Source organism: Cydia fagiglandana, chromosome 8 (genome assembly GCF_963556715.1).
Source record: "Cydia fagiglandana chromosome 8, ilCydFagi1.1, whole genome shotgun sequence".
Taxonomy (NCBI): Eukaryota; Metazoa; Arthropoda; class Insecta; order Lepidoptera; family Tortricidae; genus Cydia; species Cydia fagiglandana.
The window spans coordinates 9,228,119-9,245,552 of NC_085939.1; the positions used below are offsets into that span (position 1 = coordinate 9,228,119).

Here is a 17,434-nt window from a genome sequence, read left to right on the forward strand (position 1 = left end):
TGCCACGTCACACGGCACGACACCAGCACGGCCATATTTGTGCTATGACACAGCTATCCACGTGTACATTTTGTGCAGAAAACTTAAAAACTTCTAGTCGTAAAAGCTTTAAACAAACCAAACTATATCACTAAATTAATTATTTGGAAAAGACGAACAAATTAAAAAATAGTGCAGAAATGGTTGGCTCATGGGACATAACTACAGGTATGTGAAAAAAAAAAAAAAAAAAAGGCTAACAGCGCCGCCAGCGCGCGTTTGTGATACCACTGTAGTAGCAAGCATACATTTTGACTGTATTGTTGGTGGTCCCGTGGTACCCGATAGGTAGAGGACCTTATGAACTCATTCCTCGTCTCTACCTATTTTTTATCTACTTAGCCGTGCTCTGTAACATATTTGTGTATTTACTTACTGTACAATTATAGTAAAGGTTTCATACAAATAATACATACGTACTCTAAAATGCAGTTTTTACTTCGTAGAAAAAGCAAATACATCATTTAGGATTAGGAATCAATGATGTTTATTATCATGCCCCTTTTCCTTTAATTTAGGGGAATTATTCACTGCTGGCAGCACTCGGTTTGACAGATGCATCCACATCCACGTTCAAATACACATTTATAAATGTCATAGTTTTTTAAAACTTGCACTACAAATTAACCATTTAACAACAAATATTTAAATACTAAACAGTACACAAAAAATATATTGTTTCTTGCGGTATTATTGGATTTGGCTTGCCAGGAAATATTAGAACGTTTTATTTTGACATTTTGTTTAAGCAAAATATATCTGTACTGAACGAGCTTTTATCTCAAGTCTGCCTTTTGATTGGCATCCTCATCTCCCGATAATATCCTACTCAACGCCGCCGGACTCGCCGGCTGTTTATTGTCTCATCTAGCGGAAACGGAACGGGATAGTTGGACGTTGCTACGTGGCCTGCATTGACGTGGCAATTTCAGTTTACAGACAGGCAAGTGTTCTGGAGCATTTGAACTTAAAAGCAGCATCAATTATAATTTAGCAAATTAGGTGGGTGTAAAAGTCTAGAAGCAAATAATTGTTCGATTTTGGTAACTTGTGTTTTCGATTTGGTTATTCTTTCAGTTCAAAAATTATAACACAATTATTTATTTTGTTTTAATGTGCATTTATGGAAGGTGCCTTCCAGCTTTTTGTTGAAGACCAGGTACACCAGGTGTGTACTTACTAAAACAAACCCTTTTGGTGCTTGATACATTGAATATTGCCATGAAGTGGAATGGGAGTGGTTGTGTTTGTACTGATAATAAAAACATGTTAAGTTTTAGAGATCTTTGATTGCATCTTTTAAGTACAATTACATTACTGTTAACATTTCGAAATGTAAAGTAACATATATTTTTGGTTTTTACAATTTCAACTTTTATAATAAAAAAGATCATTAAACTTAAGTTTATTGTGCTACAATAACTGAGAAGTCACTTGTGGTAATACAAAAGAAGTAGTTATCAATAATAGAAGAGTTATTATCTCAAAATTCCAGTTAAAATGCTGACCTCCCTATTTGTCCTGCTGGCCGTGACGGCAGCATGTGCCGGAGTACCGGAAGACACCAAAAGGATGATGGACAAGCTCTCGGATGCGGAGCACTTCAAGAATGAACACCACAACAAGCAGTTCGACCACGAGGCATTCCTTGGAGAGGACCAGGCCAAGACCTTTGATCAGCTGCCTCCGGAAGAAAGCAAAAGGAGACTTGGGTATGTTTATTTTATTTGGGAATTACTTTTGTTACATTTAACTTGTGGTATTTTGAAAGATTTTTTTCATTTGAGTGATTTACAGTTAATATTTTTTTATTACTTAATTCCAGCATTTAAAAATGGTAAGATCACTTGTATTTAATCAAAGCTTAATAGGCAAATAATGATAAGTGTTTATTGTTTTAACAAGTGTCTAAGTCTAAACATGAGTTGGATTTGCGCTGTTCATGATTCCAGACTATTTTATACAATGTTTTCATTTTCTTAAGACCAACTCTTGCGTGACTGGTTTCAAACACACTGAAAAAAAAAACCAACCTATACCAGTTTCTGAGATAGACAGACAGACTGACAATGGAAAGTGAAAATTTAATATTTAGGGTTCTGATTCCACTCCTCGGGTGCTGAAAATTTTCAATGAATAAAGTGATAGACAAAAAGCTAAAGGGTTAGTAATTTATGACAAAATATTGTTACCAAGCAAACTAAGCAAGGCTTGTACTATTCGATTTAACCTTTTAACCGCCAGCAATTTTTGATCGTGCGTGCTCGTGTTGCCACCGACAGTAATTGTACCACGCAGAGTAAGGTTGGCATAGTTACGGGAGTTATAAATGTGCTGTAAAAACCAAATCAGATCTTTGTCTTATTTATCAGACTGTGGCGAAATGAGCTGGATATCTAATGTCTTATATATCAGACTCTGGCGGTTAAAGGGTTAATAGGAAAACACATTTCATGTGAACACATAATTGTCTTATACATAAAACTTTACAAGCCATAATTCATTTATGTTCTCTTTGCTACAAACATATAAGTCAAGATGGCGAATAAGACAAATAATTAAAAGCTAATTGAGGGTTTTAGCGCGTTTATGAATAACGCCATAAACTACATATTTATTACTCATTACATTAAGTTAACAATAGATCTAAATAGCTCCAGTCGAATAAGGTGTGATAAACCGACCCACACCAGCTGAACCAACTCCGACATCATTATCTAAACTTAATCTCGCCGAGTCGTTAACCCATTGTTCCAATTTAAAAGATAAACGGCAATTTCCTTAGAAGCCCAGCAAAGATGCACATGTTTATTTTAAATGTGACGTTTAAGACCACTCTCTCTCTTCCTCTCTCTGTAATCGTATCTGTCGTATCTTCTCGCTCGCGGAGATAAGCACGTTGATAGATTATCTTTACTCTGGATATTTGAGTAGGTATAATGAATAATGAAATACTGTTGCTGTAAATAGCAAATTAATTATATTCGTTATAGAATGAATTAGAAAAACTACAGTGCACGACCATTGTATTTTGAGATCATAATTTATCTGTGGCTTAAAACTTATATGTATTAAATTTGTGCTTCCACACAGTGCAGTGCAACGTGTGAGAGCGTGGGTTGCGTCACAGTTGGCAAAGCCGAATACCAACCAATTTATGTTGCGTGTCCACCACTCCGTGTGCGAAGGGCCGTAGTAAGGCCTAAGGCCAGTTACCTCTAATTGTCACACAATAGCTGGTCCCTTGAGATTTCACTGCATTCTTTTTGGTCCCTTCAGTGGAAAAACAAATAAACACTATCAAATCCAAAGTTCTTTATTTGTTCATAGTGGTTGAATAAATGTTAAAGGTCCCTGTACATATTGGGCCAACGCAGGCCAGTCCAAGGGACGCAGCCATGAGATAGCAATATCACTTGCTCCCTCTAACGCATAAATGCGTCCCCCAGACTGGCCCACGCTGGCCCAATATGTACAGGGGCCTTAAAAAGTCAATGTTCTATTCCAGCCTGATCGTAGACAAGATAGACGTGGACGGTGATGGGTTCATCACCCTTGTGGAGCTGAAGGACTGGATCCGGTACACGCAGAAGCGGTACATCGAGGAGGACGTGGAACGCCACTGGAGGCAGCACAACCCGCAGGGCGCTGACACCATTCCTTGGGAGGTATGTTGATGAAATTAATTTTGTGCTTAGTAGTAAAATAAAAACTAAGGCCCACTTGGACCATCTATTTAGTATTTAGTTATTTGCCATCTATTTTACTAGATTATTAAAATTCAACGTGTCATCATCCCTATTTCAGACGTACCGGAAAAACGTGTACGGGTTCATGGAGGAGATGTCCCCGGCGGAGCTCTCTGCCCCGAACAGCGAAGGCTTCACCTACTCCAACCTGCGCAAGCGGGACCGCAGGCGCTGGACCTACGCTGGTGCGTCCACAGATAATCTTAATTCCTTTCAATAATGTCAATAAGTCAAAATACGATCCGGATGGACGCTTGTACTTTATAGAGCGACTAAGGGTCGGTTGCATCAAACTGTCATTGTTAAAGACTTCGCTAAATTTTATTGTATGGAATGTTTCATAGTAAACCGCGGCGGCGCGGCGGGTGATGTTGATCAGTCTGTCAAGTGTGGATGGTGCAACTGGCACTAAGTTGTGTTCCAGTGACGTCTAACGTCTTACTTCCAATAATGTCAATAAGTCAAAATACGGTCTTTGATTCATTCATTATAGGGACCGTGCGCGTTGGAGAGTTTGCAATCTTGTGGCCTGATTCGAAAACATATGTGCACATGTACATTGCCAAAGCAAGTGCTACCATCTACCGTTCTCGTCGGTACAGTCATTTCCTTGCGCATAGTAGGTTCTGGCATCTTGTGGGCTACATCAGAAACATAAACGACACATTTTCGCGCGCCAAATATCTGACGGCTCCTATGCTGCCCCCTATAATTCATGTACGGGGCCTATTATACAGGGTGAAATTTAATTCACTGGCCAAATTGAAACAACCGAAAGAACTCGAAAAAATATTAAACACGTGTTTTTTCTTTTAATACCGCTCAGTACATTTTTTTCGAAATAACTCATGATCAAGTTGTCCTAAAAACCTCGTACGTTATGGTGAACCGACAACTACCCACTACACCCGCTTCTCTCTTATCAGTTAAGGTCATTGACACCCCGCCCCTCCCGCTGTTTGCAATCGCGTCACCAATTATGAACCCTATTGCAGCGAGATTACCTACATAAGTTGCTAATTTTTCCTTTCATATTAACGGGCTTAGAACCGTCAAAATGCAAAGGCAACCCATTTTTAATCTAAAATGTTATTTCTGACTAATGATTATTAACAAAACGTCCGTGGCTTAAAAACAATGAGTAAAAACTAGGTCAGGAATCTTTGCATTCAGGCGTATTTAAAAAATTGAATCAACATTCGTACATTTGATTAAAAATCGACGCAATTAACGAAAGTCCCACGAGATGGACTCTTGGATTCAATCCTTGTCTGCGAAGGCGTGGAACGGATTCCATTTCGTATAATCTTTGTGCACCACGTAAACACTCACCACTTAATAAATAACACCGTACTACTTCGTAATATTCCCGGTTCGAAAACATTTTTTTTAACCTTAGTACGCGCGCGATTATTATTTTAAGGTTGGCGAGTGACGAGTGACTAATCATTTATGCTTACCGTTATGTTTACCGCTAGCGCGGAATGGTTTAGTTTAGACTACCCTCGAAATTGATAAACCTGCCTACCATCGCCAACACTAACTGGGTGGACCCTATTGCAACGATTATAAGGTTTAGTGAAGGTCAGCTAAGGGTTTTGCTGATGTTGTTGTTAAATCCTACTATTAGGTTTGTTTACATTTGTGGTAATAGGGTGACCACGTCTAGTGGAAAATGTTTAAAAATTGAAAAATGAAAATTAAAAAAAAGTGTACTCTTTTTTTTCGCTAAATAGATTCCTTAAGTGTAACCTAGTGCCGGGAATGAATATGGCCAGTGATTTAAATTTCACCCTGTAGTATTTCTTTGAAATCTTAGTAATGTAAGAATTTAAAATAAACTTAAGGGTAAGTTGCCCATATTGCAGACGGGGACTCTGACGACGCGCTGAACCGCACGGAGTTCGCGTCGTTCCTGCACCCCGAGGACCACCCCAACATGCGGGACATCGTCGTGCTGGAGACGCTCGAGGACATCGACAAGGACAAGGTGGGTACTTTGCTAACCGGCCGTTAATGGTACATTTTTGTGTGAAAATGCCCATTAAGCCTTGAGGACGGTTTCAGACTAGCGTATTTTTCTGCGCGTATACGGTCGTTTCGACGTTATGAGCTCACACGCGCTTTTTATCTCCCTACATTTGGTTTTTACTATAGTTCGTTTTTTTTTAGCTTTAGAAGGAAGGTACTTACCTTCTTTAAGATCACTTGATCTTGACATGTCTATTAATTTAAAAATCAGTAACTATTACTAATGAAAGCAGAAGAATATAAATGATCGTATTAAATTTATAATTGTTACATATTTGCCGTGACTTATTTTTAAAACGTGTAAGACACACCAAGATTGTTTACCTTTTTTCTAATGTAAAAAAAAAACAAACTATAGCTTAGACGCGCGTGTTTTAAAACGCTAGTCTGAAACCGCTCTTAGACCTTGCATATTTCCAAGTAGTTTAGTAGTTATTTATAAATGCGATTGTCGTTTTAAAGTATGGTATTTAATTTGTCATAGGACGGCAAAGTGTCGTTGGACGAGTACATCGGTGACATGTACCAGGCGGAGGAGGGCGAGGAAGAGGAGCCCGACTGGGTCAAACAGGAGAGGGAGCAGTTCGCAGGCTACAGGTTAGTTTGTCACTACAGGCTATTCTGTGCAAAATGTGGACGGGAAGCATTTAACCTTTCGGATGCCAATGACCGATATATCCGCACCGCAGGTTCAACGCCAGAGACTGATTAATCGGTCACAGACCGCAGAGCAACATAGACCTACGTGCATACCTATGCGTAAAGTTCAATTTCAGTTTTGACACTTTGGTGGCAGCTTTTATATTTGACACGGCGTCGAAAAGGTTAATAACGGATTTTTGTTCCACTATTTTACTTTCAAAGGATTCTAAGAGACTTTTTCTAAATATGACCTGGAACCGTGATATACATATCAAATAATAAAACCGGTCAATTGCGAGTCAGACTCGCGCATGAAGGGTTCTGTACCATTGCGCAAAAAACGGCAAAAAAATCAAGTTTGTTGTATGCGAGCCTCATTTAAATATTTATTTTATTCTGTTTTTAGTATTTGTTGTTATTGCGGCAGAAATACATCATCTGTGAAAATTTCAACTGTCTAGCTATCACGGTTCATGAGATACAGCCAGACAGACGGACAGTGAAGTCTTAGTAATAGGTTCCCGTTTTTACTCTCTGGGTACGGAACATTAAAAAGTGAGTCTGAACCTCTAGCCGCCCAAAGACCTATAAAAAGGTCTCCTGTGCCATTCTAAATTGATTCTTAGTTTTAACAAATCAAAGTTCATTTTTCTTGGCAAGGTTTGACGTCTGGGCGGCTAGAGGATAACTATAATGCGAGATCGCGCGATCGATTGACTGTTGTTGGTGTTTCCAGAGACACAGACAAGGACGGGTACATGGACGCGAACGAGGTGAAGGAGTGGATTGCGCCGCCGTCGTTCGACCACGCGGAGGCGGAGGCGCGCCACCTCGTGTTCGAGGCCGACGCCGACGCCGACGAGCGCCTCTCCAAGACCGAGGTACTAAATAACTAATACAAATATACAAATAATTTATTGAGAAAAGTATAGTATAGTTCGTAGCTTCCTAATAGAGCCCGACGGCTAATCCTATTGTTTATTGTTAAGTAAAACCGCTCGTGCCACGTGCCACAAGCATAAAAAATCGTTCGTTCACTTTATAGTTCGTAGGTTTCTAATAGAGCGCGACGGATACAGTGGTTGTTCTTAGACTAAGAATTTATATAGAGACAAGTGGTTTACAAATGCCTGAACTAGGACTCTCTGTATTTCAGGCAGCGAAGGACAATATTAATTAATTTTTAATTATTCACTTAATTATAAACTATAATATGTGTCGAGCGTAGTCACTGTGGGGCTCGCAGATTCCGAAGTCAGGACACGTTCACGCAGGCTGGAACACGCTGGCTGGCTCGCTGGCTGCTGTTACCTCCGGTTACCGCACCATTACCGGGAATATGTAGGGTGTTTAATGAAAACACATTTGTAGGTTTAAAAGAAAACTTTGGAGAGTGTTGGGAGGCTGGTGCCTCTGTTGATGCTTGCTGATGAGAATGAATGAGCTCCCAGGGTGGGCGCGTTTATATAGGCGCGCTCAGCGCACCCCCACCGTAGGTACTCTAGGCCACGCCTACTCAAGGCGTGGGTGTTACGTGCAGAGTAAGTATTTTCTTTATTGAGCCAATCACAGTACAGTAAATATAATCATGTTACAAAATTAGGGAAAAAGAGGATATATTTAATTGGGGAACAATAAAGACTTATTATCTAACACGTGACATAATAAAACGTAAAAAATAGCCAAGTTAGTACAATAATTAATAATAAAAAATAAACACACAAAATAGATTAGTAACATATGGAACGCTTAAAACTAGACATGAGTGATTAAAAACTAGCTATACACGACAATCTCCCCCACGTGTGTCAACACCGTCTGTATGTGAGGAGTGTATATGTATAAGCCTGGAAACTGGGCGACGGACGTCACCTGCGCGGGTGCGAACAATGGCTACTCTTACGTGGCCATCAGGGCCGGGAAAGAGTTGTGCGATTACGCCTCTAGGCCATGTTCCTCTTGGCATGGAGCTGTCGGCGACTATGACTACGTCGCCTATATGTAGTTTCTTCGCGTTCTGATGAGCACCGGGCCGAGGGAGGAGGCTGGGTCGGTATTCCTTCTGCCAGCGCCTCCAAAAATGGTCGGCTAAGGTCTGCGCTGTCTTCCATGACGAGAGTGTCATAGTTGCATCTGTGAAGACGCCCAGTGGTGACATGGAGCTCGATCGACCGATGAGAAAATGGTTTGGCGTCAGGGCTTCACTGTCTAAGTCTGGATTTACTGGCGTCAACGGTCGAGAGTTCACTATGTGCTCGGCTTCCAGCAGCAATGTGTGCAGCACTTCTTCATGAGGTGCTCTCTCTTTGAGTGTTACTTTTAGTGACCTTTTCACGCTGCCTACGAGCCGTTCCCATGCGCCGCCGGCGGAAGGGTTGCCGGGCGGTATCTTTTTCCAGGTTATGGCTCGCTCGATCAAAAATGGCTTTAGGTTGTCGGGCAGCGTCTTCTTGGCCTCTGCCAGTTCTCGCTCTGCGCCGTAAAAGTTGGTGGCGTTGTCAGAGTATAGAACCGTGGGCGTGCCGCGTCGCGCTATCATTCTGCGCAAGGAGAGTATCATAGAGGATGCCGAAAGTGAGGCGGCAAGCTCTAAGTGCACAGCGCGTGTCGTGAGGCATGTGTATAATACACCCCATCTCTTTTCGCGGCGACGGCCTATCGTGATTTGCATAGGGCCAAACAGGTCTACGGCTGTGGCGGTAAATGGCGGTTGATTCGCCTGGAGCCTCTCTGGCGGGAGGTCGCCTACAGGAACCTTGAGTGTGGTTCCTTTATAGGTCCGACACCATTGGCACTTGTTCGCTATATAGCGAATATTACCGCGCAGCCCGATGATAAAATATCTCTGCTTTAATTCGTTGATTACGGTTGCGTGGTTACCGTGGTCGAAGAGCGCATGGAAATGATATATCAGCAGTTTGACAAAATCTTCTTTTGCGTACAGAACGGGTATGTGCACGTCTTTGTCTATTCTGGCGTTCAGCACGATGACTCCGTTCTTATCCAGTCGTATTGCTATCTTATGCAGCGGAGACTTCTTCGGTAGAGGCCGCCCAGTTTCCAGTAGCTTAATCTCCTCTGGAAAGGCAGCATGCTGACTCCGGCGAATTAGCAAAATTTCTGCTAGATTTACATGCCCTTTGTTCATTTCTGTGTCTGCTTTCTGGGATAGCAATGAGGCTTTAAAAACCTCGGCGGCAACCAGAACCCTAGCGGTGGCGCGAACTAGTCGTACGAACTTTGAAAATCTACCTACTTCCGGTAGGTACTCAAACTTATTTTTCGCGACACCTACTGAGCATACGAGTTTGCTAACGCGCTCTTCGCCCGTATCGGCGACGGGCGTGGGCGTTTTCTCGGTCGGCCAATGCTCTTCGGGTTTACGTATAAAATCGGGCCCTATGAACCACCGGTGGTTCACTCCAAATTGCGCAGGTATTCCGCGGGTCGCGTCGTCAGCCACGTTGGCTGCACTAGGCACCCAGCGCCAGTTGGCGGGGGTGGTAGTGTTCTCGATTTCTGCCAACCTATGTGCCACGAACGTTTTATACCTACGTGGGTCCGCACGTATCCACGTGAGCGCCGTTTTAGAGTCAGACCAAAAAAACTTTTCCTTTACTACGTAATCTGACTCCTTGACTATGGTTTCCGCTAATCTCGTGGCTAGTACGCAGCTCTGCAATTCCATTCTCGGAATGCTCACTACCCGGAGAGGCGAAACGCGGGCCTTAGCGGCTACTAACGCGGAAGTTCTAATCCCCTCGGGGTTGACGCTAACCAGATACACGGCCGCGGCATATATTTTTTCGCTCGCGTCGCAAAAAACATGCATATATGCCTCCCTATTAAATGCGGGCACGTGTCGCGGAATTTCTAAGTCCCGTAATTGCTGTACGTTTTCGATGAACGATCGCCACGCGGGTGCGAGTGAGACGGGTATAGGCGAGTCCCAACCGATTCCGGTCCTCCATATCTCTTGCATTAACGCCTTGCCTAAGACGGATATGGGGCTTACGTAACCGATCGGATCGAATATTGACATCGCGCTACTCGTTACCTGTCGCTTTGTTGGTAATTTCTGACCGTTAAGTACGTCTTCGGGCGTATTACGAAAGTTCACGTTGAAACCTAAGGTGTCACGCTTGTGATTCCATTTCAAACCTAAGGTACGTTCGCTCTCGTTAGCGCCTAACAAAGACGTTTCCTCTTTGCTGTTAACTACGTCAGCAATTACCGCAGGATGGTTCGACGCGAACCCGCGGAGTTCGAATGACGCGCGCATGTTTAGCTCGTAAATGTCGTTTACTACGCGTCTGGCGTCCTCCTCGGACGTGTCGAGGGCGATTAACATGTCGTCCATGTACGTATTTTTAATTGTTTTTTCAGCTGCGATCGGAAATTCAGCACTATGCGTTTTAGCGTTTTCGTTTTTGACATATAAAGCGGTTGTCGGCGACGCTGCCGATCCAAATATTAGCCGCTTCATTCTGTACTCTTGCGGTGGAGAAGTACGGTCTTCCCCCCTCCAAACGAAACGTAACGCATCGCGACCACACTCTACAATTTCGATTTGCAAAAACATCTCCTTGACGTCGGCTATTACCGCGATTTTACCTTCGCGGAAGCGCACTAATACGCCAAAAAGTGATTCTAACAGGTCGGGGCCTGCCAGCAGCGCGCTGTTAAGCGAGCGACCGTATGCTGTGGCAGCCGCGTCCCAAACTAGCCTCATTTTACCACGTTGCGGGTGAAATGTGGGGAAATGCGCTAGGTACCACGTCCGAGGTGCGTCGGGGGGCGGGGGCGAATCCATCTTCTCCGCGTAACCTTTATCGAGCAAATTATTCATATGTTTCGCGTATTCGGCTTTCAACTTTTCGTCGCGGTCTAGTTTACGTTCTAGACTGAGTAGCCGCTTTAATGCTTGCGCTCGGTTATCGGGGAGTTTTTCGTCGTCGGTTCGCCATAATAAGCCCGCTCGATACCGATTCTCCCCCGGTATCTTATCGCACGTGGCTTTTAATAAATCTAGCGCTCGTTGGTCGGGATCGGCCCGAGGCAACTTTTGTGAAACGCCTAACGATTCTATGTCGAAATGCCGTTTCATGAGCTCTAAAGCTTCGTCGTCCGCGGTTTTAGGCCGTGCATGCCCCACAAAATTTACCGCGGCGCGACGCGTTCGGTCTGGGCCGTGTAGAACCCATCCTAATCTGGTTAGACTCGCGACGGGAAGGTTAGGCGGGCCGTCTATGACTTGCCGAGAAATGATGAGGTGCCAGTTATCTTGACCTATCACGATAGTAGGTACGGCCGTAGGGTAACTTAACTCGTCCGCGATTTTCGACAAATGTTCGCATTTGTCTACTAAGTCACGTGGTACATCGCCACCGAATGTGGGTAACTCTGGCGGCTTGTGATACATTGGCGCGTAGGTACCTTGCGGCACCTCTAAAAATCGCGGTGGCGGCTTGCTAACCCTATCGGTCGCGGCGCGCGGCGCGGTCTCTTTCGGCGGCGGGATTTTTACGTTTTCACTCGCGATTTCGCGCTGTAGCCTCGCTTGTTCTACCCAACTTCTAGTTCGTACCTCGGCCTCGGTCGCGATACTGCCGCCGTCAGACTGCGCCTTAGCTTGGGCAATCTGCAGCTTCGTTTTGGCGGTATCGGACTCTGCCTTGGCTACGAGTAGAGCGGCTTTACGAACTTCGAGCTCGGCTAAAAGCACGGTTAATTCACTATCGCGGTCCCTATTTGCCGATTCGCGGACAGACCTAACTGATTCGCGAACAGACGGCGCTCGCGGCGGCGGCGCAACAACGGGCGGCACTAAAGTATTCGACCTACTGCGAACTACCACTGTTTCATCATGACGCTCTTCTGAGTGTACCGACTCATTATCTCTCTCACCACTAGTTTTCCGGTTGTCGCTGGTGCCTTTGCTCCACGTATGGGTCTCGCCGGACGTAGTTTTGCCGGACGAGGGCGTGGGCGTGGGCGTGGGGACAGGCTGGTCCCGTCTGCGTGAGCGAAGTGATCTTCCGCTTTGTGACATCTTCTTCTTTCTTGATTTTTACGCACAAAACACAACACTTGACACACGCGGGGGGTCCCTAACTATATACAAATTTACCTGCCTAACGCCTATGCTCTGACGCTACAGAACGCAACGCCAGTGCCCCTAAGCGTGGATCCCTCGGTGCGCTGAATCTCCCGCAATGGCTAAGTGCAGTGCCTAGAGCGTTCGAAAGCAGCGTGATGGTATCACCATGTGACACATGCAACTAAAGTTGCCAGGACGCGTGAGTGGAGGTAAACCTACAACACTGCACGGTCCGCCGGCAAGCCGGTAATGGTGGGTTATGGAGAGGTAGGTAGGTAAGGTCTGAGCCGAAGCGAACTTCGGAGGCTCAGCGCGTTCGTTTTTCTTTTTTCCTCTGAATCAAGTAAAGCTCTACTTAAAATTCAGCGCGTACGTGTTTCTTTCTTCATTCGGCAACGAAGGACCATAATGTCGAGCGTAGTTACTGTGGGGCTCGCAGATTCCGAAGTCAGGACACGTTCACGCAGGCTGGAACACGCTGGCTGGCTCGCTGGCTGCTGTTACCTCCGGTTACCGCACCATTACCGGGAATATGTAGGGTGTTTAATGAAAACACATTTGTAGGTTTAAAAGAAAACTTTGGAGAGTGTTGGGAGGCTGGTGCCTCTGTTGATGCTTGCTGATGAGAATGAATGAGCTCCCAGGGTGGGCGCGTTTATATAGGCGCGCTCAGCGCACCCCCACCGTAGGTACTCTAGGCCACGCCTACTCAAGGCGTGGGTGTTACGTGCAGAGTAAGTATTTTCTTTATTGAGCCAATCACAGTACAGTAAATATAATCATGTTACAAAATTAGGGAAAAAGAGGATATATTTAATTGGGGAACAATAAAGACTTATTATCTAACACGTGACATAATAAAACGTAAAAAATAGCCAAGTTAGTACAATAATTAATAATAAAAAATAAACACACAAAATAGATTAGTAACATATGGAACGCTTAAAACTAGACATGAGTGATTAAAAACTAGCTATACACGACAATATGTATTACATAATATAACTGTAATCACCTTAACAAAGAAGTAGGTTCATAGTACAATATCACAGTACAGTAGGTAATCATTTTACGACTATTATTAGGTTTTCTGTATCATCTCAGGTGCTGGACAAGTACGACCTGTTCGTCGGCTCGCAGGCCACCGACTTCGGCGAGGCGCTCGCCAGGCACGACGAGTTCTAGGCCCGTCCCTACTCCCAACCGAGGGCCTGGAAACGGTCTGCAGTAACTGATAAATTATATTGACTGTGGCTCTAGTGACCGTCGAGATATTACTATTGAAAAGCCATACCATACAATGAAATGAGGGTTTCCGCGATCGAGTTTGTCACTAGATGGCAGCAGTCCCGCCTGCAGCACCGTGACGAGAGGTCTTTTTGACAGTTGCTGTGAAAATCCAACAATAAAAAAAATATGGTTAAACATGATTGTTGGATTATGACAGCTAGACCTCTCGTCACGGGGCTGTCATCTAGTGGAAAACTCGATCGCGGAAACCCTCAGTGTCGCAATCGTAACGTGTACCTCGTGAACAAAATGTCGTAATCGCCGTAAAAATTCATGGCGCGTAGGCGTTTAGGTCGCGAGACTCACGCTCCGCTTCTATGGTTTGTCAAAACAGCATCAAGTCATGGTTACACTGGTTTTGTGCGCCGGTTTCTATACTTTAGTAATAATAGTATAATGCTAGTGACGCGTCTAAGTATTATACGAGTTATATCAATATGGGATCTGTACATCTTTTCGCTAGAGCCACATCGTCAATTTGGTATGAACAACTGGAAGTTACTTGTTAGGTAAGTTGCTAATGCGAATCAGTTCTGAAGAAGCGTGATTTTATTTCTTATGAAATTGTACCATTTCTAGGAAAATTCCATTTAATGCGACTCATTGTTATTATGTTTATATACTTACAGTGGCACTATAACTTATAGGGCCAATTTCAATTAGTAATTTGTTTAAATCCTGCGTTACGTAATATATTGTGATCGTAGATGTGTTGAAACTGTTGCAAACGAAAGATTAATAATTATGATTAACATTGCACCTCGTGGATGAAATGTTAAATAAAAACACAAAACAAAAGTACAAGCAACTTCACATGCAGGGGTTTTTTGCAGCTACTACATACTGCTTTATTGAATCTATGCTGATGTTTCGGGTATCGTCCTGGCTAGGGGATTGCTGCGACGTAGCTGCTAAGGGGTCATCCATTAATTACGTCACACGAATTTCTAGGTTTTTTGACCCCTCCCCCCCTCCTTGTCACACTTGGTCACATTTGGCAAACCCCTCCCCCCTAGTGTGACGTCACATTTTTTCTACGAAATCGCTAAATCGAATTAAGTAAGTACCTAAGTATTATTAATATTTTATCAAAATATTTTTGACGATATAATAATAATATATATAATATAATATAAGCCTTTTATTCAGGCAAATTACAGTTTAAGAGTTTACATATTATTGTATATAACTTATCAAAATATATAATTTAACTTATTACTATTTCAGACAACATCGGTTTGGTCTGTATGCCGTTTGGCAAAGGCCTCTTCCATCCCTTTCCATTTTTCTCTGTCTCTCGCTAGTCTAGTCCACTGTCTCCCTGCGAATTTTACAATTTCGTCTTCCCATCTCATTTTTGGTGGTGCTTGTTTTCTTTTTCTATCTTTCAGGAACCACCATATAATTCTCTTGCTCCATTTCTCTTTGCCTCTGATCATATGTCCTGTCCACCTCCATTTGAGTGATTTAACTTTAATGGTTACATCCTCTACACGTGTTTTAGATCTAATCAACTTATTTCTAATTCTATCTCTCAATTTAACTCCAATCATACTTCTTTCCATGGACCTTTGACATACTTGTAGTTTGTTTAGGTTGCTCTTAGTTAAAGTCCAAGTTTGGCTGCCATAGGTTAAGACTGGTAAAATGCATGTATTAAATAGCTTCCTCTTCGTGGCTATATTAATTTCCTTATTCTTCATTACTTCTCTCAGTGACCAGTACCGTTTCCATGCGTTTGTTGTTCTTCTAGCAATCTCTTTCTCCATCTGGTTATCCATGGATATTGTTTGTCCCAAATATATGTATTCATCGACATACTCAATGGTTTCTTCATTTACCACTATAGGTGTCTTTTTGGAGTTGGTCATTGTTTTTGTTTTTTCTGCATTCATTCGAAGCCCCATAGCCTCGCTCTCGCAAGCTAGTTCCTTTAGCATATTTTGCAGGTCTTCAGCTGTTTTTGCTATCAGCACTAGATCATCTGCAAATCGTAAATGTGTAAGGGTAGTACCATTAATTTTAAGTCCGTATTTGGGATTCCCATCCCATTTAAGATTACGAAATATTCCCTCAAGCACTGCAGAGAATATTTTTGGAGAAAGAGGATCCCCTTGTCGTACTCCTTTGTTTATTTTGATCTCTTCTCCCTTACTTTCTAGCTGTATTCTAGCAGTGCTTGCTTCGTATATATTTCTTATTATCCTGATGTACTTCGGCAATACACCTTGCTCCTTCAGGGCTTCCCAAATTTTGTTATGTATGAGCGAGTCGAAGGCTTTGCTGTAGTCAACATAAGCTATGTAAAGTGGGACTTGGTACTCTTTGCATTTTTCAGTTAGTTGCCGTACTGTGAATATGTGGTCCAGCACTGAGAAATCGCGTCTGAACCCGGCCTGTTCCTCTGGTTGATTTTCATCAAGTATGTGTGTTAGTCTGTATAATATCGTCTTCGCAAATATTTTATAGACATTTGACATCAGACTAATAGGTCTATAGTTGTTTATGTTATACGGGTCGCCTTTTTTGAACAACAATATAATGTTTGAAGTAGTCCATTGGGTAGGTATTATTAGGTATTTTTGACGATATAAATATTAGTAATTTTATGACCCAAAACTATTTGGAAAGAAAATTAAACGAATAAAAACGATTATCGTTTTAAAAACTTGTTATTTAAAAATTACAGCGAATAAAATAATTTTAATAAATTTTCGGTTACTGATGAAGTTAAAGTGACGTCACAAAGTTTGTGTCTCCCCCCTCCCCCATGTCACAATATGTCACATTTTCTTGACCCCCTCCCTCCCCCTAAACGTGTGATGTAATTAATGGATGACCCCTAAGAGTCACTGTGTGTTATGACGTTTTAGACATAAAGCTATTTCAAAAGGCAGTTAATAGGGCAACTTGTTTCTATACGACACTTTAAACTAAAAAAAATTAAACTGTTTATTTTAATTAAACTTTACAATATTTACGGACAGACTTAGCCTAATCTACACTATAATAAATTATTAGCTAAGTAAGAGGTTTTATTATTTTTAGTTACATCATCATCAACTCTCGCGTTTTGTAGACATATTTAATTACACGAACGGGTCTATCGCGATATGATTTCATTGTTATTACCTTAAATTCCGACGTTTTAGCAGTGGGGAGACACTCGGTCGAACTTGACTCCGTTCGGCTCAGCATTGCTCCGAGTAATTATTAGGGTTTGCACCACTTGACTTCCGTTTGTGTGCGCGACCATAGATAAGATAATCACTTGAATTTTGACAACCCTAAATAGCCGAAAGGGATAGTGCCATATATTAGAAAGGGATAGCATGATTCAACCCTGAACCGCTGTCAAACTTCGGGTTTGTAGCAAGTGTCCTTTCTGTACGGTACGACTATTATTTATTCTGTGGTTTCAGCTGAGTTGCACCAGCTGTGGTCACGGAAAGACCATAGTCTGGTGACTGTGGTCTTTCCGGACACTGTGGTCAGTGTCTTCTCTCTGTTCGTGTAATTAAATACTTGTTCCTATACGTTTAGTAAGTACCTACTACTAAATTATAATCCATTCCGTTATGGA

At 42.7% G+C, this 17,434-nt stretch overlaps 1 protein-coding gene across 2 annotated transcripts; it reads left to right on the top strand.

Annotated features, from left to right (window-relative positions):
• Nucleotides 1–856: 856 nt before the first annotated feature.
• LOC134666630 (calumenin-B) lies at nucleotides 857–16,880 on the top strand. 2 transcript variants are annotated; one of them, XM_063523844.1, is made up of 9 exons: nucleotides 857–982; nucleotides 1,535–1,751; nucleotides 3,548–3,707; nucleotides 3,847–3,973; nucleotides 5,657–5,778; nucleotides 6,304–6,416; nucleotides 7,198–7,342; nucleotides 13,666–14,769; nucleotides 16,701–16,880. In XM_063523844.1, the coding sequence occupies exons 2-8, from the start codon at nucleotides 1,540–1,542 to the stop codon at nucleotides 13,744–13,746; spliced, it is 960 nt and encodes a 319-aa protein (XP_063379914.1). In that variant the 5' UTR covers nucleotides 857–982; nucleotides 1,535–1,539; the 3' UTR covers nucleotides 13,747–14,769; nucleotides 16,701–16,880. The 2 variants fall into 2 exon arrangements, with proteins under 2 accessions (XP_063379914.1, XP_063379913.1); XM_063523843.1 differs by lacking the exon at nucleotides 857–982 and having other exon boundaries at nucleotides 1,503–1,751.
• The last annotated feature ends 554 nt before the right edge of the window (nucleotides 16,881–17,434 follow it).